Source organism: Cibotium barometz, chromosome 65 (genome assembly GCF_041138505.1).
Source record: "Cibotium barometz isolate CiBa-2024 chromosome 65, ASM4113850v1, whole genome shotgun sequence".
Taxonomy (NCBI): Eukaryota; Viridiplantae; Streptophyta; class Polypodiopsida; order Cyatheales; family Cibotiaceae; genus Cibotium; species Cibotium barometz.
The window spans coordinates 17,794,630-17,817,460 of NC_141110.1; the positions used below are offsets into that span (position 1 = coordinate 17,794,630).

Here is a 22,831-nt window from a genome sequence, read left to right on the forward strand (position 1 = left end):
TCCACAATCTCTGGCTCTAAAAGTATCCTAGATGAAGTGACAAGTGTGAGACCACTTGTCTCACTTTGGTCCACTTTCTTGCCACATGTCCCAATCTAAGAGATGTGTCTTGACATAAACTTTATCTCTAAAAATTTCCCAATTGGTAGTCCATTTGTCATAGGTACTTTGGCAACTCTTAGCATTTGCTCTCCACACGTAATGATGCGAATAGAATTTCCATCGGAGTTGGGCCAAAAATAGCAACTCTCCTAAATTTTAGGGATGTAATCCTTTGTATTCGAGGATAATCCCCCATTTGTGCTTTTCAAATATTTAGAGGTCGTGCAGTCCATCAGATGCTTTTCATATTGGGAAATGTTTAGGCAGGTGACATCCTCCCTAGCTTCTTAAAAGTTGTTCGCAACTTCAAGCTTCAAGACATATATCAGATATAACCATGTATCATCAAGTGGGCGAGACGAGATAGTCTCAAAAATTCAATATAACTAAAAGAATCCATGTTCCAAATAAATGGGCGAGACTAAATAAGTCTCATAAGTCTAGATACCATAATCATGTCCTAAAATAAATGGGCGAGACAAAATAGTCCCATAAATTCAAATATCTCATGATCATCTCCCAAAATAAATGGGCGAGACAAAACAGTCCCATAAGTCCAAATATCATAATCATGTCCCAAAATAAATGGGCGAGACAAAATAAGTCTCCTGGCAACAAGGCATCAGTCCACATGACCCTTGGTGTAGACATAAGTCCTGTGCCAACTAGGCATCATGTCCACTCTAACACTCGCATTACGTGTTGGTTGCATTCCGTGTTAGTACTCTGACCACACACCTGTTAGTAGTCATCTCTTGTTTGTACATATTGCTGAGTGAGGGCCTTTGTTGTGGGTGTGCCTACCTAGGAGTTTTTTTCCATTTTCTCCATTTTTTTTGTGTGTTTTTCACCATGTCTTGCCCTGACTGGTCATTTTCTCAGTCGTTACATGTTCTCAGTTAGGTGATTTGTGGCAGTTTCGTCATGACCACTTGAATGTGGATATGTTGCGGCGACAGGCTTTCCGGGACTAGATGGTGGATGGCTTGCCAGATGTTGGCAGGAGTAGGCTGGAACAATCCTGTTCTCGCGTTTGTCCGTAAGAGAAACCTTTACAGGTGAACTATGCTTTGATGTCTCGTATCATTCGGAACAAAGAGCCTACTACAGTTGAGGAAGCTCTTTCCCAGTGGACTTGTAGGAAAGCCATGCAAGTGGCAGATGGTGACTAGCGGGAGGAGGTGTTTGTTGAGAAGCCTCCAGGCTTTGAGGTTTCGGGTTCAGAGGGAGTGGTTTATAGGTTTTGGAAGGCCTTGTATGGTCGTCAGCAGGTTCCCAGGACTCGGCATATCAAAGTTACAGTTGATGATCCTTGTGAGTAGGTTGATGCCTCCTTGTATCGGAAGCGTGTTGGTTCATTGATTTGGTTGCCGAACACCAGATTGGACTTGAGCGTCCCGGTGGGGCTGTTGAGCTCATTCATGCAGACTCCTTTGAAGACTCATTGGAACGAGGATTGCAGATCTTGCGGTATCTGCAGGATACGAAGGATCTTGGACTCTTCTATGACACTAGAGGGGTAACGACAGATGGAGTCAGACTCCACGGTTGGAGTGACTCAGATTGGGGAGGAGATCCAGACACGAGGAGATCTACATCAAGCTACGGATTTACCCTTGGCTCAGGAGCAACAAGAGGCAGCCAACTATTGCCTTGTCATCTACAGAGGCAGAGTATCAGGTTGCTTGTGGTGCTGCTTGCGAGGTGGTGAGGGTGCTGAGGTTACTTGGCAAGATTGGGTTTCCATTGGCGGAACCCACGGTCATCCAGAGTCCTTTGTTCATGAGACGTTTTTTATTGATGACATCTTGCTAGAGTTTTGTTCGACGGAGGACAATGCATCTATTCACGAAGTCTCTACCTCAGACTATGCTCCGACAGCACTTTGGCTCACTGGGGTTGGTTCCACATCCAGGAGCTGAGAGGGGGTGTTAGCACTCATCTCCTGTCTGTACATATTGCAGAGTGAGGACCTTTGTTGTGGGTGTACTGCCCAGGAGTTTTTTTCCCATTTTTTTCAATTTTTTCGTGTTTTTTCCTCCGTGTTTTTGATCGTGGGGACTGTTTGGTGCTGGCTAACTTGATCTAGTCCTGGCTGACTGTGTTTTTCTTTTGGCAGACCATGTCTTGTCCTGACCAACCGCACGTGCTGACTGGTCATTTTCTCAGTCATGGACATGTGTGCACCCAGTTGGCTTTTTTGTGGGCTGGCCGACCAACAGCCTAGGGTGGTATAAATACCACCCTTGCGCCCACACCTATTTTTGTACTGGATCTTGTGTATATAGCAGAGTTTATACAGCCTCTCTCTCTCTATACTTGTCTTATTTTTCTACTGTGCATTCCGACACACCTTGGATGAGAGGTGGGCTCAAGTAATAAGATAGAACAATCACTCGCAGGCATAGATAGCCTAGTGTTCCATAAGCATTATGCTACACATAAGCCCATGTTCCCTTCCATCTGCTCTCTATTGTGTTTGCCGGTCTACAAAACTGTTGCATATGTGAGTTGGTAATTATTAGATAGCTCATCGAGCATGAATTGTGATTTGTATATCTTTTCAATAGCTAATTAAGCTAGAATCATCATTTCTATTTATGGGTGGCCATTGGCCAGAACGCCCGAAGTTTTTAGTTGGGTGGTCATAGAACAAATGCACCCGAATTAGCACTCGGGTGGTCAAATTGACCAGAACGCCTAGATAAGTGAGGAGTGGTTTCGAAGGTGAAACCTATGCTCAAATCATTTGAACAAACGATGAAGAGGCGAATCTTTACAAACAAAGCCTTCTTGGACCCAAAGCATGCAACTCCTAGAATCTAGGAGAGAGGGTATTTTTGGCAGACTCTGATGGAAAATTCCGTTCGCGTCAAAACCTCCGGATTTTTGCAAGGATCAGGACTTACTAAAGCACCTTTGTCAAATTCTTTACGAGTTGGGATATTTTTAGCATCGAAGGTTATGGAAGAATTAGCCTTTAAATTAAGACATGTGGCATCTAGAACGAGACGAGTGTCCCTACACTTGTCATTTCACCTTAGACTTGTCAATTTAGCTTAACACTTGCGATTAATGGTGTTGCAGCAGCTCAAAAGCCTACCTCAACATGAAAGGAGTCTCTACTTCAAAAAAGTCAAAAACCATGAAATTTGTTCACCCACCATCATCAAAGGAGGTAGTCAAGTTGTAACCTCAAAGTACCACCATACCCAAGCCGCCTCATCTTGTCCTGCGAATCTTCATATAAGGACAATGAGAGAGCCGAAAACCCACAAATGTCCATGGTGGCTGATTGGCCTAAGATTGTTATGGTGAAAGGAGCAACAGTTCATGAAGCAACTTCACAAGTAGTTGCCAAGCGGGAGTTCAAGCCCGAAAAAAAGAGCGTCAAGTTTTATGCTTTTTATGGTAAGAGAGATTCTCAAAAAGCGATTTCTTTCATTAGGCAATTTGATGCTGCTTTTGGTGGCGAAGATTATTCAGAAAAGTCCAAGATCAGAATGGCAAGAATGCACTTGAAGCAGCCTTGAATTGGTGGCTCAAGATTGTCCATGAAGAGAAAGAACTGAAGACATGGAAGGACTTCAAGGAGATGTTCAATAAGAAGTTTTTACCTTCATCTTTTGAAGCTGATGTGCAGCAAGAATGGGATGAATTGAAGCAAAAGCAAGGGGAGAATGTTGAAACTTATATCAATAATTTTACTGCAACCTCTTTCAAATTCACCTCTCTCAATGGAATCCTCAAATATGGAGATAGGGAAGTTTATCCATGGCTTAGCTCCAAACGGGCAATCAAGATGACAACCGGACACCTTGGAAGTAGCTCAAGGTACAGCCATAGAAGTAGAAGGATTGCATCTAAGCCGTTGTGATGTTGTACTAGGTATGCCTTGGCATAGGAGAGTTGATGTAGCCATTGATGGGGACCAAAGCAAGTTTAGGTTCCCTTTCAAAGGCAAGAATGTATCTTTTGATGTGGGAGTTGACGGAAACTCTATTCCCATGATATCCCATGTACAAGTTTCCTAGTAATGAAATCAGTTGTTTGCTTGTACTTGCTTTTTGTAAAAGACACTAAAAATAAAGAGTATGAGCCTAAAGTGTCCCTCTCTAGTTTTGTAGATTCTTTACCAGATGAACTACCACCAAAGAGGCCAGAAGATCATCAGATTGATCTCGTTCCTGGGAGTTTGCCTCCAAGCCACCCACCTTACCGCGTAAGTCTAGCCCAGCAAGAGGAGATTATGAAGCAGGTAAATGAGTTATTAGAAAAGGGCTTCATTAGGCCTAGTTCTTCACCCTTTTGCTCTCCAGTATTGTTAGTCCAGAAGAAGGATGGGTCTTGGTGCATGTGCGTGGATTATAGAGCCCTCAACAAGATTACTATAAAGAACAGGTTCTCCATACCTAGGATTGATGATATCCTAGACAAGTTGGATGGATCCAAAGCGTTCACCAGGATAGACTTGAAGAGTGGCTATCATCAAATAAGGATTGCTCCATAGGATGTGCACCAAACAACGTTTAGGACTACCTTTGGGCTATACGAATTTCTTGTGTTACCCTTTGGTCTCACCAATGCCCCTGTCACATTTAACAAGATGATGGATAGAATCTTCGGAGCTCATAAAAAATTCATAGATGATGATGATGATATCTTAGTACATTCTAATGATGAGGAAGAGCATAAAATGTAACTATTTGGTCTTCCTAGTGCTCTATTCACATGATGGGACCCTTGCCCGGACACTAGATAGATGGAAGAAGGCATGGGGACACTAGATAGATGGAAGAAGGCATGGGGATAGGGACCATAAGGTTTGTACATGGAAAAGTGCCAGTTTTGGTTAAAAAGCAAAGAAAAGTAAAAAGTCAAACTGAGGTGACCACAAGCCAGGAGCACCATTGGCAACAGGGGATTGAGCAGACCAAAAAGAAAAAAGGTGCTTTTTCAAAAAGCAACTCTAGGGCCGAAAAGCAAGTCCCTAAAGTCGGAAAAGCAAAGCACAAAGAACTTTGGAAAAGTTGGCCTTATTAGAGTAATAATTTATTGTAAAAAGTTAAAAGAGGAAAACCAAAGTGAAAAAGAAAAGCAAAAGCCTTACTAGCATTTCGGCAAAGAGGACCCCTCCCATAGGTATAAAGCAAGCATGAGTCTCTATTGATCATCATCGTTGAGGCGTGAAGTTCTTCATCAATCAAATCGTGGAGTTTATTATTGCTTCCTGCTGATTTAGACTCCATCGACGATTGGTGTGCTGCATCATCCTTTGTCCGTACGACTATACGGATCCGTACAGCCGTATGCAACTGTACGGCTGTCTACAAATCTGCGCAGCGCTGTTTTGCTGCCATAGTGTTGCTGCTGACAGTCTATGCCGTACAGAACTCTGCCGACTGGCCTACTAGCATTCCATTTGCTAAATTGGCCGCTTGAATGATGCTGCCGTACAGCTGATTTGACAGCGCCATTGCCACTCGCCTGTTGAATCACTGCCACTATCGCGTGGTTGTTGCCCCCGCTACCTGGCTACTGCCACCTATCGTCGCCTGATCTGCACCAACTAGATTCAGCCGTACAGTTGTCCTATGTTGGCTATCTAGAATTTGTCACAGCACGACTTGCTGGGCTTACAATGGTATGAGAGCAAGATTTCTCTCGAGGAATCTTTCTTGGGGTGCCAAAGCCATGTCAAGAATAGAGGGAACCAAGGGCTTAATGAAGGGAACAACTATGAGGTCGATCCAAGACCTCAAGATGGCAACCAGAGTCGACGATCCATTACTCATGAGACTGCGGCCATATCATCATAATAGTACCATGATCTTCAGCAATTCAAGTGTTTACTCAAGGATGAAGAACTCCTTGCCAAAATAGAATGGGACAAAAGAAGGGCTCAAATGTTTGAAGACTTCATGAAAGATAGAGCCACCGAAGCTGAAGGAGTTGAAGCTACTAAAGCCTATCTTCGTGCCAAAGGAGTCACCGTTGCAGAAGGCTCTAAAGCCACCAGATCTACTTCCCGCGGAGGAGACAGGGAGGCTATTCCCAGGCCTGCTCTCTCAGATGCAGTCTCATCTGGACAAGCTAGAGAAAGGAAGGCAAAGGAGCCTACAACAACAGACAAAGTGGACTTTAAGCTGGGACAGAAGAGTGTCAAGTTCGATGCTTTCTATGGTAAGCGTGATACACAAAAGGCCTTATCTTTATCAACCAATTTGATGCCACTTTTGGAGAAGAAGACTTCTCCGAATAGTCCAAGCTTCGCATGGTTTGCATGCACTTGAAGGATGCTTCCTTGAATTGGTGGCTAAAGGTGGTACAAGAAGGAACTAAGCCAAAGACATGGACCGACTTCAAGGTTATGTTCAACAAGAAGTTTTTATATGCAACCTTTGAAGCACATGAGTGGGATGAGGTGAAGCAGAGAGTCGGTGAGAATGTGGCAACTTATCTTAATAACTTTTCAGCTGTTTCATTGAAGTTTACTTCTTATAATCCTATTCCACCGCTAATGGAAATGTGTAAGTTTTTGAATGGACTTCAACCTAAGCTTATGCAAGCAGTGTATATGGCTGGTCGAAAATCTTTGGAAGAAGCCCAAGACAAAGCTTTGCAAGCCGAGGCTTTGTACATGCCTTGGATGGTGGGCAAGACGATGAATGATAACTGGGATCCACCTCGAAAAAAGAAGTTTAAAGATGAATCCCAATCAAAGACCGAGCCTCATGGGAAGAAGGATAGGAGTGGGGACAAACCTTCACTCTTTCAAAGGAAATTGTTCCACAAGCAACTTGAGGATTATGTCAAGGGAAGTGTTTTCAATGTAGAAAGAAGGGACACATGGCTGTAAAATGTCTCAACAAGCCAAAGCAAGAAGGCAAGCAAGAGACTGGAAGATCATCAGATTGACATCATGCCAGGAAGTTCATCAAGTGGTTTGTAGTGGTGGCTAGTCCATTGCATGATTTGACAAAGAAAGCCGTGGGATTTTGGTGGACCAAAGCTGAAAAAGAATCCTTTGAAGCATTGAAATTTTATGCTAGCAAAGGACCAGTGTTGATTATTCCAGACTTGTCAAAGCCTTTTTTGGTTGTATGTGATGCTTCAAGAGATTGCATTGGAGCAGTCTTGAAACAAGAAGACCATGCTGTGGCCTGTTCAATGGAGCTTTGCCTGTAGATGTATAAACGGTGTTGTTGCAAGCATACTTAATCAAAGGCAAATACTTCTCCAATTGATCCTTTGCTTTGAGAGCATAACACTTCAGCATATCCAAGATAGTGAGGTTGGCAATCTCACTTGGTCCATCACTTTGAGGATGATAAGTTGAAGAGAAATTCAGCTTTGTCCCCATATTGTCAAAAAGAGCTCTCCAAAAGAAACTGGTAGTCTGAGGATCTCCATCCCCCCCAATGGACTTAGGCAATCCATGGTTCTGAGAAATCTATTTGAATAAACAATCTTGCGATATGCTCTGTACGAATAGTCTTCTTTACTGGAATGAAGTGGGTTTGCTTATTGAATCTATCAATAATAGTCCATATACCATCATTCCCATTTCTTGACTTTGGCAATTCAAAGATAAAATCCATAGCAATACTCTCCCATGGAACATTCGGAATCAGCAATAGTTGCAATAGTCCCCTAGCTTTGTCGATCAAACTTGACCTTTTCACAAACCAAACATTCTCGAGCATATTGCTCAATGTCCTTTCTCATGCTAGGCCAATAGAAATAGCTTTCCAATGCTTGAGTTGTAGTGAAGATGCCTCTATGCCCCATGTAGGGTGGTGCATGGCATTCTTCCATCACTTTTGGCCAAAAATCCTTTGTCACACATAACCGGGTTTGCATCATAAGGAAACAGTCCTTGATGACATAGGAGGTCATCAAATCTCCATTCTGTAATCTACTCCATGTCCTTAAAATCCTCATCGGTAGTATAAAGACCTTTCATCAAAGTAAAATCCATATGATATTCCATAGAAACCACATGGCTCATGGGTCTCCGAGATAATGCATCTGCTACCTTGTTGTCTTTTCCATGAGTATGCATAATTTGGAAATGAAATTGGCCCAAATAACTAGCCCATCTTATATGCTTTTCAGACATCTTAGGTTGAGACATAAAGTACCTAAGACTTTGATGATCCGTTTTGAAAACAAACTCAACACCCATAAGATGATGCTTCCAAATCTTCAATGCATGAATGATAGCCATCAACTCTTTCTCATACATGGGTGCAATCTTTTTGGCTCCTTGAAGTCTTTTCTTTGGGAGCCAGATAGCTCAAAACCGGTTTTCGATGAAAGCAGATACGACAATCCATGAACAGGAGGATCTTTACATGTGCATTGCATACTGATGTATGTTTGAATTTTTTTGACTGTGTGCTGTTTTTGATGCGTGGACAATGATTGGATTTATGGCATGTGATAGTCCATTGGGCTCCAAACTAGTACCTGGAATACCTAGTAGATGCAAATGATGCATACCTATTTGTTGACTATATTCTGTCTATTTTTTGCAGGAGGTAAGTATGGATTTCTTTTATCTAACACATGTGACAGGTCATGAAGAAGAAGCATCAAGGACAAAGCCATTGGTCAAAGATAAGGCATAGAGATGTTGCCAGATGAGCAGATGACACGACAGATATGAGGAATGTCCAAATGCACAAGACTCACCAAATGGGGCTAGTACTTGGAACATATGGATATGCTTGGTACACTTGTACTCCGCAGTTAAGGACAATTGCGATATAAGAGGAAGGGAATGTAACTATTTGGTCTTCCTAGCACTCTATTCACATGATGGGACCCTTGTCCGAACACTAGATAGGTGGAAGAAGGCATGGGGAGAGTGACCATAAGGTTTGCACATGGAAAAGCGCCAATTTTCAAAAAGCAAAGAAAAACAAAAAGTCAAATTGAGTTGACCGCAAGCCAGGAGCACCACTGGCAAGAGGGGATTGAGCACGACCAAGAAGCAAAAAGCAACTCTAGGGCCAAAAAGCAAGGCCCTAAAGCCGGAAAAGCAAAGCACAAAGAACTTTGGAAAAGCTGGCCTTGTTAGAGTAATAATTTATTGTAAAAAATTAAAAGAGGAAAACCAAAGTGAAAAAGAAAAGCAAAAGCCTTACTAGGATTTTGGCAAAAAGCAAGACCCCTCCCACAGGTAAAAAACAAGCATGAGTCTCTCTTGATCATCATCGTTGAGGTGTGGAGTTCTTCATCAATCAAATCGTGGAGTTTATCATCGCTGCCTGCTGATTCAGAATGTCACTGACGACTGCTGTGCCACATCATCATCTCAGTACGACTGTACTGATCCGTACAGCCATACGAAACTGTACAGCTGCCTACAAATCTGCACAGGCCTGTTTCGCTTCCATAGTGCTGCTGCGGACTATCTGTGCCATACAGAACCCCGCCGACTGGCCTGTCAGCACCGCCAGGTGCAAGACTGGCCACCTGAATGCCGCTATCGTACAGCTGATCTGACAACGCTGGGGAAGGGCTCAGGCAGGAGGTGCCACAGGGGGAGGTGGAGGGCAGCGATGCGGGAGGCAGGGGGAGGAGACGGCGAAGGAGGGGGGGGCTGTGCATAGGAAGAGGGGACGGGGAAGTGCGTAGAGGCAATGGTGAAGGAGGGCTGCTGCAGTCACACGTACAGGGGGGAGTTCCAGCACCAGCGCACGTATCTCTAAGGAACTTGACCCACTTGAGTGCCTTGCAAAAAAAACACCCTTCTATGTTGTTTGTACTAACCTTGTGTTTAGCCTGTGCTCTAGGTGATCCTATGAGAGATTAGGCAAGCGGAAAGCAAGGTTTGTGTGCTTTGTTTGTGCTTTTCAATCGTGTCACCCAAACTCGGGTATTTCTCTCAGGCGCCATGTCTGTGTTTGGATGTTGCAAAGAAGAAGATGATTTTCTTGGTTATTGCTGGCATGATAGGATGCATGTGGATTCAAACACGTGGTGTAGCTTGTGCCATAGCTGACAAATTCACCAGTGAACTACTCTACTGAAAATGTGCCCAACAGAAACGCTTGCCAAAAGAGTTGATGCACCAAATGTGCAGAGAGAGGTGCTGAAAAATAAACTTGTAAAAAGCTTCTGAAATTTACTTGAAGCTCCTAAATGCACAAACTTCGACAGAGTGCATAAAGCATGAGGTGGGTGTTTCCTCCCTCTTCACACTTCCGGTGGTGGCTCATCTTCTACCCAATTGCTCTGGCTGCGGCCCTTCCCCTCATTGCTGCTGTGGCGGAGCACAAAAGGTGGAGCAAGGGTGTTTGAAGGCAGCACACCACACATTTCGGAAGCTTTACCTTACGCTAGTGGCTCTTCTAGGCGGCACTATTGGAGGCATTGCTATGTGGGCTCAGCATGCAAGGCAGGCAATACAAATGGCAAGGCAACGCTGGGCTCTTCACAACGGTGGAACCGAGCAGTATGTGGTGCTTCTGTGGGCTGCACAGGGGCTTAGCAGGGGCGGTGCAGTGGGCGCCGCAGAGGTGGAGCAAAAGCGATGACTGGATCGCACAGCAGCCTACAAGGCAGAGCAGGCCCTTCTGTGGGCTAAGCACGAAGGTGGAGAGCGCTGCTATGGGCACTGAACACGCAAGGCGGGGCTCCAGCTTCTCTTCTCCTCGGTCCACAACCTTGCTCTGTAAGTTCATCAGCAGCAGACCTGTTCGTAGCCACATCCAATATCTCCAGCAAAGCCGCCCTCGTCGGCGAGCAGAGGTGCATTGTGGATATTGAGTTCCTCGGTAATGGGTACATCTGGATTAAGTTCATGTCCGCCTTTCTCAAGGAGATCATGTCACAGAGCCATGTAGCAATATGTGGAGCCCATGTCTACTTCACAAGGTGAAGATATGGCTTCTTTCCGGACTCAAGGGCATTGGTAGGGGTGGCCGTTACGTCTTGATCGGTCTAGGGTTAGGCTAACCCAAGGTGAGGGACATGTGCTAACCCAAGTTAGGGTTAGGGCTTAGCATGGCGTGGGGATCAAGTTGGTCCACACATGCGCTAAGGGCGCTAGCAAGATGAGGTCTAGATTGGCCATGGGCTTATACATAATAGCCAAGGGCTAATTATAGTGAGAAAGCTAATAAATAAAGCAAGGGTCAAAAGTAGCAGGGTCATTGCTATGTAAGTGCCTTGGGTGCACTTATTAGACACAAGGAGGTGCATCCACGCAGGCAATCCACAAACCAGGTCGCAAGCGCGCAGAGTGCAAGCGGGCGTACCACCTCCTAAAGGAGCCCATTATGAAAACATAACCAAGTTCCAGTTCCTCTCCGTATGGACGAGGAACAAGGAATGCAAGGAAAGGTAAAGAACCAGTTTACAGGGACTACTTCCAACCCCGGTGTTCCAAAAGGGCATCCCCTAATGTGTCAGCTGCCGCCGCTATCATGCAGCCTTAGAGCCAAGCATGCATAGGACCAGTGCCATTAGAAACTGAAGAGCCCAACCCCTTGGGATATGAAACTCTAAATGAGAGATAGAGGGTTTTGTGCAACCATTCCCTTACGTTCAACTGCCACATGGTTATGTAGAAGACATGCTAAGGATGGTGTTTGAAATGGGAAGGAGGGTTTCCACAAATATAGCACCTAGAGGCTCATATTTGGGCAAGACTAAGCCAACCCACATCTCAAGGATGATGACCAAATTTGGTGGAACTAGAGATCCCATTCGATATCTAGAGAAGTTCGATCAAGTTTGCGGAGCCAAGGGAAGGATTGATGATCCCACCAAGATATGTTCATTTGGACTTTGCCTTGAAGGCAAAGCAGGTTAGTGGTTTAGGGCACTAAACCCATTTAAAAAGTTGAAGTACGAGGTCTTGAGACACACCTTCATTGTGGGATTTTCACCTAGTGGAACCAGATGGAGCACCTTAGTACACGCTCAAAGGGTTAATAACATTAGTACACACTCACTTATAGCATTGTTGACATTGGGCATAAGTTGGTGGCTTATACATGCACCTCCTTGGTATTATTATGTAAAAAAGTGCTTGTATCTAATAACTTTACATAAGGCTTCTCTGGTCGTGTGCGCCATCTCCTCTGTGCAGGTCGTTTTGTTCGTGGAAACTTTCAGCTGGGTAACCAAAAATTGGTATCAGAGCAAGGAGTCTCCTGCATAACCAAAAGGTCCCAAAAGATGCTTCTCTTGGTAGCTCAAGAGATATGAAGCTAGCATGTGTTCTTGGATATCCATATACTCAAACTCCATGAGTTATCGGTACGCTTCAGGCTCTATGTTCATGGTTCTTAACTCTTGCAGCTCCCCGTCCTTAATGGATTGGTATGACTGGCTCAACTGGGGGTTTCTTTCTAAAGGCACAATTTCTCACCTAATGGTTCTTGTTCCAATGGAAGTAGATGTTCCTCCCTTATCGGATCTAATGGGGAGCAGAGCCTGATTTCAGCTTCAGGTCTGCAGGTAGTTTCTCTTGCAGAATAGCATGAGAATTCTCCTCGTCTTAGAGCTTCCTGGTCTAGAAATTTTTTCCTCTGCATAAGTTCTTTCTTCTCTTAGCCTCAAAGTTTTATGTTCTACCTCAGATTGACACTGATTTCTACAGAATCATGGCGAGCATGGATTGCGGCAGGTTCAGGAGTACGTTTATTGGTGCCACGAGTTGGTAGTCCCCAAGTCACTTTGAGCCTCTTTTGGGGGGCTCTTTCTCAATAGCTCGTTACCGCACTTCAAGATCTTCCCAAAAGGAAGTGCCATATTGAGGATGTTTGCCCATAGCCTTTTTTTAGCTGCACTGTTAGCTCATGATGAGTGATGTCCTTTTGGTAAAGCTCCGATTCCTATAATTTTGCATTGAGTTCACTTGCTTCTATGGAGTCTTATTTATTTTAGCGCTCTATTCCTTCTTTTTTATCTCACTGAAAAGCGGAGCAGTCATCCATTCTCGTACACATGTAGAAAAGACCCTAATCCTGGCCTTTTTTCAAATCTTTAGCTGATAGGACTCAGTATATCAATTGGATTTACTCTTACTACCCTTAAAGTTGCCATTTATCTAACTTTTTAAACTAGCTTGAGCCTTTTTCATGCTCACATTTTTTTTTCACTCCAAAGTATGGTTAAAGCTCTTTCTTGCTCATTTTCATGCATGGCTTTCTCAAACTTCTTCCAATTAACCGGCTGGTTATTATGGTTAAAGCACTCTCTTGCTTATGTCATACATTGCTTTCTTAAATTTTCCAAATTATCGAATTTTCCAAATTATCGGCTGGCCTTTGCTTCGTTCAACAATCCACCTCTTGCAACCAAGCAAAACACTAGCTTGGGGGGTTGGTCTTGAGGTTTTGTCACAGTAGGCGTATCCTAAACAATCTTATGAGCGGAAGTTTTGGGAGTAGGAGAAGACTTGTTGGCTCAACCAATTTTTGAACAGATTCGGCCAGATTTTTTACTGGGATTTTTAAAAGTCAGTTGTGATGGTGATCTTGATGCTATTTGCTCATCATCTTCTTGTTCTTTGTCATCATGCTGGAAATACTCTTTTTTTTCATCTTGTGCCCTACTTCTTGCCCCAATTCCTCAGATATTTGGCTATCTTATTCTCTCTTGGCATTTCTTGCATGCCTATCTCCTCCCAGATCCTGATGGTAGATGCAGAAAAAGATGATCTCTCCCTTTCCCCTTGCAGAAGCCACTTCTTTCTTTTTTTGATGGAGAGTACTTTCAAGATTAACTTTGAGGCTAATAAATCAGATCTTCATGCAATGTGGTGCTTTGTGTTCTTCAGGCAGGTCAGTGAAAGGCTTCTACGCTTGAACTTACGCTGTGTAGACACTTGTTCTTGCATGGAGTGTGATGGGCTGCTTCTCATTTGTACCACATGCAATGAAGTGACTGATTTGATTCACCAAATCACTGAGGTTGTACCTTGGTGTTAATCAACAGTCAACTTTGATTCTTTTCAATGGGCCATCACCAATCATGCCTATGTGCCACTTAATATAAGTTCCAGGAACATTAACACACGGTACCTATGGACTGACTTGACATGATGGGCCGTGCATTTGGGCTAGGTTTCATGGACGGGCATTAGTGTATAGCATAACATTGAAGCCCGTTGAATTATAGGATTGAAGCTGCAATTGCAAGTCAACAACAGAGTTGCAAAAATTTTATTTAAAAAAATTGTACTATGGGTGTACATCGCATTAGGGGGTTCACTATAGTGCAATAATCATCTTCAAGTATGAACAGCCGTCAAACCCTGAACTACCCTATAATGTTTGCTCTTCAATTCCTTGCAGCAGTTCACACAGAGTACAGAAGGCGTTTTTCTTCATTTACCTCCCAGCCTCCACCCAATCTAGTGTTGGAAGTCAAGCATTATCCAAGTACAAATGCATGGTCTCAAATCAGCCCAAGGAGAAGCATGGGGGGGCAAGAATGCAGATGCCTAGCCACATATTTTGACATTACTGATTGGTCGGGCAAAACCTTGACCAGCTTTTGTGACTCAGATTGGGCAGAGATTCGGACACAAGACACTCAGTGATAGGGTATTGTTTCACTGTGTTTATTGGATCAGCAAGTAGGCTAGAGTGGCATTTGCGTTGATGGAGACTTAGTATAATTTCACATGCTTCATATTATCTTAAGGCACTGTGGGTGAGGTAGATTTTGCTGAACTTGTGAGCAGCCAACAAAGTTGCATTGTAACAACCAGAGTTGCATGGTGATGCATGGTGATTGCTTATCATTGATGTATTGGTGTATGACACACAACTAAGCCAACATTTTCATCAAGGCTTCAGAAAGCACATCAGAATATGTTCTGTTCACTCTATTGCACTCCAAGGGGTCAAAGTCCTACAGGCCCTCTTTGACTCAGATCTGTCATCTTATATCTCATCTTGCATGGCAAACGATGAGATCCTATGGGATTGATATATTATGGCACCAGCTCAGTTAGATAATGAGGTGTCCTACAACCTCTCCCTGCCAAATGTGGGTTTGGCTGCTCTGCGAGGTGTAATGAAGATGTTTGGAAACTTTTTAGAGGCCCAAGTACGGTCCTTGGAAAGGTCAGCAAGGCTTTTGGGGGGTGTTTTAAAGAGCTTACATTTTGAATTGTGGCATGCTACCCCATACGTGCACTCCGCTTTGATTTGCTTAGAGGCCAAATTTTGATCTCAGCTTAATTGCATAGTTCTGCACACCCTTTCCTTGCTTTCAGTGTAGTTATGAAATATTGCTGCCATTGGTGAAGAGATTATGCTCCATTTCCATTGGCTGTGTTTGGTAGAGTACTACAACAGAAGAAGGCCCTTTTTGGTGTTTCCCAAGTTCACTATTTGTCCATTGTGCATGCAAAATTATACCATCAATTTTTCAGTCATCGTTCGTAGAGTGCATCATGAGGACACCACTAGCACACCGGAGAGAGAGAAATGACGACTTATCCAACATTGGCATTGTTATGCTCTACACATGTCAACTGCCAAGGTTGAAGAGAATAGGTGGCCACCACAGAGAGAGAGAGAGAGAGAGAGAGAGAGAGAGAGAGAGAGAGCGAGAGCTCTAAGCACTTCATTTGGAGGTGGTTCAGTATGGAGTGAGGATATGTCTCTTAACATCATTCAAGGACACGTCCTTTGTTCAGATACTACCAAGGCAGACAAAGTCTAAGAGAGGTTCGTGATATTGGATGCGTAAATAGTCTTCCACAAGGTTGCAGCTACTTGATTTAGCATGATTTGATAACCACGTGTTTCTGCAGTGATTTTTCTAAGCTTTTGGGCTGAGGTGCACTACAACTCTGTTTACCCGGAAGGAGGTAATGTTTTGAAGCCCACCACTTATTTTCGCCTTCTTTGAATTAAACTATGCTTTCTATCAATGAAATGAAAATGGGTTCTAACAGCTTAAAAGCTACAATTTATGAAGTATGTCCCCCTTCTTAAGCTCCAGTTTTGCTTTTCTCCTCAGACGTTCCATTATACTTCGGACACAAGAAGAAGAGCAGACATTGGGGGCAGTATTTCAAGAATAAGTTGAAAATTTGAAACTAAATTAACTATCCGGCACTCCTATATGATGGAAATAAGCTACGTTTGTAATAGGCTTGTGTGAACAGAGTTGTTTTAACAGATGGTTATGTACGTGAATGTTATTTTAATGAAATTAGCATAGCAGCATACCTAACTTTGACGAGAGTGTCAACTGTTATATGTGATGTATGCAAACAAGGTGCTTTCAAGAAAAGATTGTTAATACTTTGCTTATCAATTATCAGCCATCATACAAGCATTTTCCTCAAAATAAATTTCTCCCTAATTGCACTGCATCTGTAAACAAATGTGATCCTTCATGAAATGTAAGTCTTTGATTGGCCACCTAATACAATTTATATTGCTTGGCTGTGTAGAACTTGGTTGAAATCCTAGCTTAGTGTACGGGGTCCAAACCTTGGGCGTGTAAAAAAGCAAAGGGGTTTCAAACTTGGGTTCAAATACTGACTTTAAGCCATGGAGGAATTAGACGAAGCATTCATGACTTGGATTCTAAGTGTCCAAATCAATAGAGGCTTGGATATCCCTACCCTTAAGTCCTTGGATTTAATTCTTTGGGCCAATAGAATCTTAAGAGTTACAAACTTGAGTCCATAATCTTGGTGTCTAGCCTTGGTCTTTCCATAGAGGATTTAGACTTGAGACTTGCATCCCCAAGATTGAATCTTTATGCCAAAATCTCGGGTCTAATCAAAACTTACGATTTTGAGGCTTGTTTTTATCTACGAAGTTAAGTCCTAGTTCTCTATTGAGAATTTGGACTTGAGTGTGAATCAATGGGGCCAACCCCTAGTCATGCGTTTAGGATTTGGACTTGGCTTAGATCCCTAGCGTGATGTACTTAGCACTAAATCTTGTATTTCTAACCTATATTCCTTGGGTCAAAATCATGGGGACAAATGAATTATTGGACAATGTCAAACCTTCCAAATCTTCCTCTGATCTAGATTCAAGTCCAAATATCAAGCTTGTGCCAATTAATTCTACATATTTTTTATTTGAGTCTAAATCATTTGGTAGTTTGGTACTAGAGCGTTGGGCTCTAAATCTTGGGTTCCAAGCCCTAGTCATCAACATTTGCCAAATCAAACCAATGATTCTCATAAATGTCATCTTTGGTTAATTGGTTCTAGACACCACATTTGTAGCCTTGATTCCAATTCAATCCGACATCTAGACTTGAGTTGAAATCTTTGAGTGGACTCCCTTGCATTCACATCTTATAGCTCGTGTGCCAATTCATTCTACAAATTTTGGGAGTTCAATCAAATGATACTTGGATACTAAAGCACTTGGGCTTTCAAGTGCTAGTCATACCCGTGAGCTAAATCATTTCAAGGCACTATAATTGGAGTCTGAATTCTTGGGGAAAGGCCTTAGACAAGTAATGTAGGTTTGGACTTGTCATCAATCATATTCGTAGTAGATGGGAGCTTAAAGAAGAAGAGATTAGTGTGAAAACAAGAGCAATGAACTTTGTTGCAGCAATGAGAAGCAAAAGATTAGTTTAACTTAACAATAGGAGTGAGCTTTGTTGTAGTGAGAAGTAAAAGTGAAATAGACAACAAAATGATTGGGCTAGACAATGGAAGAACATGATTGGCACCTATTGCTAAAGAACTGGGAATATGAAGCAATTAATTCATCAAGTCAAGTTTTTTTGGGACTAGGAAACATCTACTTGTTAGACCAACTGAAATCCCCAAACAAGGTGTCTTTCACGCAGAGGTGTCCCACTAACTCGGAGGTGTCTTTCACGCAAAGGTGTCCCACTAACTCTTCGTTTTAATCCTCACTATAATTTGTCCCTCATTGTTGAATCTATTTTGGACATTCTCCACCTTAATGAAATCAACAATCCATGAGCAATCTGTTTATACTAGTTGGAGGTGTTTACGACTGAGCTAGCATAAACAAAAATGGGAGAGAGTATCCATAAAAGTGTCAATTGTTATTGAATCTATTTTGGACTTTCTCCACCATATTGAAATCATCAATCCATGAGTAAACACTTCTTTTTTATACTAGTTCAAGGTGTCCACTGTTGAGCTCTAATATTTTGGGGAGAAAAATCATAAGCAAAGATGGGAAAGATAGTGTGTCAAAACCATGTTAAGACGCCACAATGTTTCAAACATTTGGTGTCAATCCTAGCTTTATTCCAAGCTGATCGAGACTAACAAGTAGCCCAACAATTGCAAGTTATGACAATCACGACATGTTTCCTTTTCTCTACCATTAGGGATAAGTGTTCCTCAAAAAACACAACAATAAGCATACACAATGCAAGTAGGAGCCCCACTCTCCACCGCAGGAGCTCATTATAGAAGCATCTTTGCCCATGGAGCCACAAGTTCCAGTTCTTCTCTGTTCATATAAGAAACAAGGAACATGGGGAAGGGTAAAGAACCAATATCGAGGACTACCTTAAACCAAAGGGATCCACAAGGGCATTTACATAACATGTCCAAAGCTAGGTTGGCAGAGGACAAGTTCCATTGGGAACCACACAACCCAACTCTATAGAGCAAGAGATCTCATACCCTAAATGAAATAAAGAGTTTTGTGTAACCACTTCCTATCATCTCTATAGCTCTAGACGCTACATCTTTGATGTAAGTGTTCCCTTTTGTCAATAGATGTATTTGTAAGAGAGGGGTCTAGGGATAGAGATGAATGTTGCACTCATGAAGGGAGTACCATCATAAATCCACTCATTAGAGAGAGTAGCATCTAGACATGGGAAGTGTACCATGACATAGCCATGAAAGCTTGGGCTATAAGCTCTAAGAAAGGTAACATTGTATATGTCAAAATGGACAAAAGGGTTCTAAGTACATAGGACATGTGCCTTTTGTAGTCCCAAGGCTCCATACGCCCCTGCCCCAATACACACGTCTAAATGTACCTAAATCACCCATATGCCTAGACCCATCCCTCATGTGCATTACCAAAATTCCTTCATTACAAATCATCCCTTTCTATAATGATTTCATCCTCAAAATTGAAGGGTGGTCATGCACAATAAACATATACAAGAGGCTATATACGAAAGCCAAAAATTGACCCACGACTAGGTATCGATGCCAAGTCAAACAAAAAGACCAAAAAGATGAGCCATGCCAAGGATGCATGACCCCCATGATCAAATAAAAAGGATGGTGGAATACCATCAAAGATGTGACCACATGGATCAAATGGAAAATGTAGGGGAACCACCATATATTCTTTCGCGTCAAATGGATAACCATAGTATACATCATGGACCCCTCTGAAATCAATATAGTACTAGCTCCTAGGTCGAAGGAAGCCCATCCTCATGACTATAGTGTGAATCTGACATCCAAGGTATATCCCATAACTCATGGTCAGACCATATAGGCCAAAACTAGGATGTGCATTAACAAGATATGCCACATAATCAAGTACCATACATCCCCAATGGCATATAATACATCCAAAGATAAATGTCTTGGTTCCAAAGAACATAGGATCATGTCGACAACACAGGAGCCAAAAGAACATGACTCATAGTAGGCATGATTCAAGAACCAATGTGAACCAATGCCGTAGATCTATGTAACATCACTCGCACCATCCAAAGAACATAGGATCATGTCGACGACACGGGAGCCAAAAGAACATGACTCATAGTAGGCATGATGCAAGAACCAATGTGAACCAAAGCCGTAGATCTATATAACATCACTCACACCATCCAAGACATGGTCCACATGATCCATACCATGCAATATATCCTCATGTACAAGACTATCTATATGTGTGTGATCCTCCAAAACAAAAGCATGATTAATAGGATCATCATTAGCAAGCGTCATTGAACATTTTGATAATGAGTTTGTTATATTTAACAAATGTTGTTTTTAAGTTAATATCATCACCATGTGCACGTATATCAATATCATCATGTGCACATGTATCAATATCATCATGTGTATGTGTGTGATACATTATCATTTGAATCGGCATGGCATACACTAGAACATAATCATAGCTATAAACAAGTGATTTTAGGGCGCACATGCACATGGGGTATAGGTCTAGGCACGTCGGGGCTTAGGGCACATTTAGCATATGTGATTTAGGGGGGCATATGGGGCTTTGGGGACTATAAAAGGCATCAGCCCTAGGACTATTAAACCTTTTGACGGCTTTGAATCATTATACACTTTATCTTCTTGGAGTTTATGGCCTAACCTTTCATGGTGGCTACTCCCATTAGCAGCATGTGTGTGTACTTCATGCTAATGATTGCAAGGCTATGTCTAGTTACTTTAGATTCTTGGTAGTTTGGGAGATACTGATGGTTGCTGTGCAAATCTTGGTATGCAAAGCTTATCAAGAAAGTGTACAGATTGCAGTTCTGTTTCAAATTTGAGCAATTTTTTGTACAGATTGTAGTTCTGTTGGAGTTTGAGTAGATTTATGTACAATCTACAATTCTGTTTGCAAAATTAGGCAAAGCTTACTGTGTAGAGTGGAGTTTAGAGGAATCTTGGTGCATATTTATAAAGTTTGTAAAGATTAAGTGCAAAAATCAAATCTTGAGAAGACTTAATATCAATGAGTGATTCTTGATTACATCTTTCCTAATCTTGATCATTTCTTTACAAGCAATTATGTTTCTTTTAAAAAAAATTGCCACAAACTTCAAGAAACCATGAATATTTTTGAAAACTCAAGCAAAAAAAGCACAAATGCTGGATTCTTGCTAAAATTGATGCAAGAAAAGCAAGATTAATGAATCATGTGGAAGTGGCATAAGATTGATCGAGTTCTTGCAATCTCTTGTGACACATTTTGCATGATTAATTGTCATCTAAGAAGTTCTTAATCAAGAAAGTGATTAATAGCAAGAAGAAAAATAATGCTTTGAGGACTTAATACATAGAGATTGAGCATGCTTAAGGCTTAATCAAATTGATTAGTGGTAAAGATTATATTGAAGAGATGATTAAGGATAAATCTTACAAGGTTTTGTGGATAAAGGGCATTATGACAATTTTTCTTTGCAAAGATCAACATCTTAACAAAATATTGATTAATAGTAGCTAATTAGTGCTAATCTTTAGTTAACTTTGATGAACAGTAGCTAATTAGTGCTAATCATGCCTTGGCAAAATCAGAGGAGTTTATAGCAACCTACAATAGTGAACAATAGATTAAGTTGTTGATTAAGCTCTACCAGCTTGGTTAACAGTTGCAACAGCTTGATGAAAGGTCCTTAAGTTTGATTGAGGATTATTTTATAAAGCAAGCAAGTTCTAGTGTGGGAACATCAAGACTCTGAGAGTCATCTGTCTCTACAGCAGACTTGCTCGAGCACCTTTTTGGACTGGGGGCTTACACATCTTGATCTCGTAGATCATCGTCGTCATCCTAATTTGGAGCATAGCATAGGTGATGAATCTCTATGTAGAAGCTGACGGGAGGCTTGCTTCACCATAATAAGAGAAGAGCGGCGAGGCCCAAAGGCGCTTGGAATTAGTAGAGGAGCAAGCAAGAGTTGCTCTGTGAGGAAGAGGAAGTTTTTCAATGAGTTTTGCTTAACCTAGTTCGCTACAAGGGCAAGCAGCTTGTCAAGCATTCAGTGCTTGAGAGCATTGAAGCATTGGAGATGCTTCTTGCTTATCTTGGTTGCATGCTAGTACTATTCTAACACGAAGGAAAAAAAAAAAAAAAACAAGCGATTCAAAACAACGACATTCATCAATCATATGGAGACGCCATAGCGAGGCGCTCGCGCAGTTGCATGGATTCTCTGTGATGTTTATTTATGTCTTTACAGTCAATGTGTGGAGAATATATATTGCACACACATGTTTTTATTATCTAAGTCTCTGAGCTTTTAGTGGAAGTGGAAGTGGAAGTGGGAGAGAAAGAAGAATAGATATTATTACACACATGTTTTTATTATCCAAGTCTCTGAGCTTTGACGGATTGCAGCGTTAGACTCATTCTAGAATAGAGCAGCAGCATCACCCTGCGCAGAGCTTTATTAATAAGCGTAGCACAATAAAGATGAAGAAAAATAAAGCAGTACAAAAGAAGAAGAAGAGACAATATAATATGGAAGCAAGGTGTTAGCAGCATCACTAAGCTCAAAGAGTTCTCAGCAATTGTGAGTAATAAGCAAAGCTCGTGTGTGCTATGTTTGTTATCCTTGCATTGCAATAAGGGAAGGAATCAGAAAGCTCACTGAGTTGAGCTCTCAAGTTTTGGGGGGAAGAGCAAGGCAAAGCTCGGCTCCCGCTCTCACATGTCTGTGAGGCAAAGAGAATGCTTGGGGACGTTCTCATAATGTTCATTTAGCCTTAGGGTTTCTAAGCTTGTGGCCCTCTATCTTCCTTGCCCATCCTCTTCCCTTGCTCATTCCCTATTGTCCCACTCTCTTACCCTTTTCACACCATTTGGTCCATGCTTTGAACTATCATTCGGGCTATTTCATTCGCACTTTATATTCCGGACAATCTTCTGTGGGCATATTCATTTAGGGGTGTGGAGAGTGTTCACATACCTTGTATTTTGTGGAGGTCTTTCACATGTACTTCACATTATTTCGGGTGGGTTAGTGTTTGATTTGAGCACTTTGGTTAGTGTTCACACATTTTAAGTGCGTTGGGTGG

General features: G+C 42.1%; 1 protein-coding gene across 4 annotated transcripts in view; it reads left to right on the top strand.

Moving 5' to 3' along the window:
- LOC147602988 (OVARIAN TUMOR DOMAIN-containing deubiquitinating enzyme 12-like) overlaps positions 1-16,438 on the top strand; it is a 49,590-nt gene extending 33,152 nt beyond the window's left edge. For all 4 annotated transcript variants that reach the window (XM_086797484.1, XM_086797485.1, XM_086797486.1 and 1 more), the window contains 3 exons: positions 15,722-15,806; positions 15,893-15,949; positions 16,102-16,438. In XM_086797484.1, the coding sequence (XP_086653610.1) occupies positions 15,722-15,806; positions 15,893-15,949; positions 16,102-16,178 (219 nt within the window). In that variant the 3' untranslated portion in view covers positions 16,179-16,438. The remainder of the gene's footprint in view (positions 1-15,721; positions 15,807-15,892; positions 15,950-16,101) is intronic.
- The last annotated feature ends 6,393 nt before the right edge of the window (positions 16,439-22,831 follow it).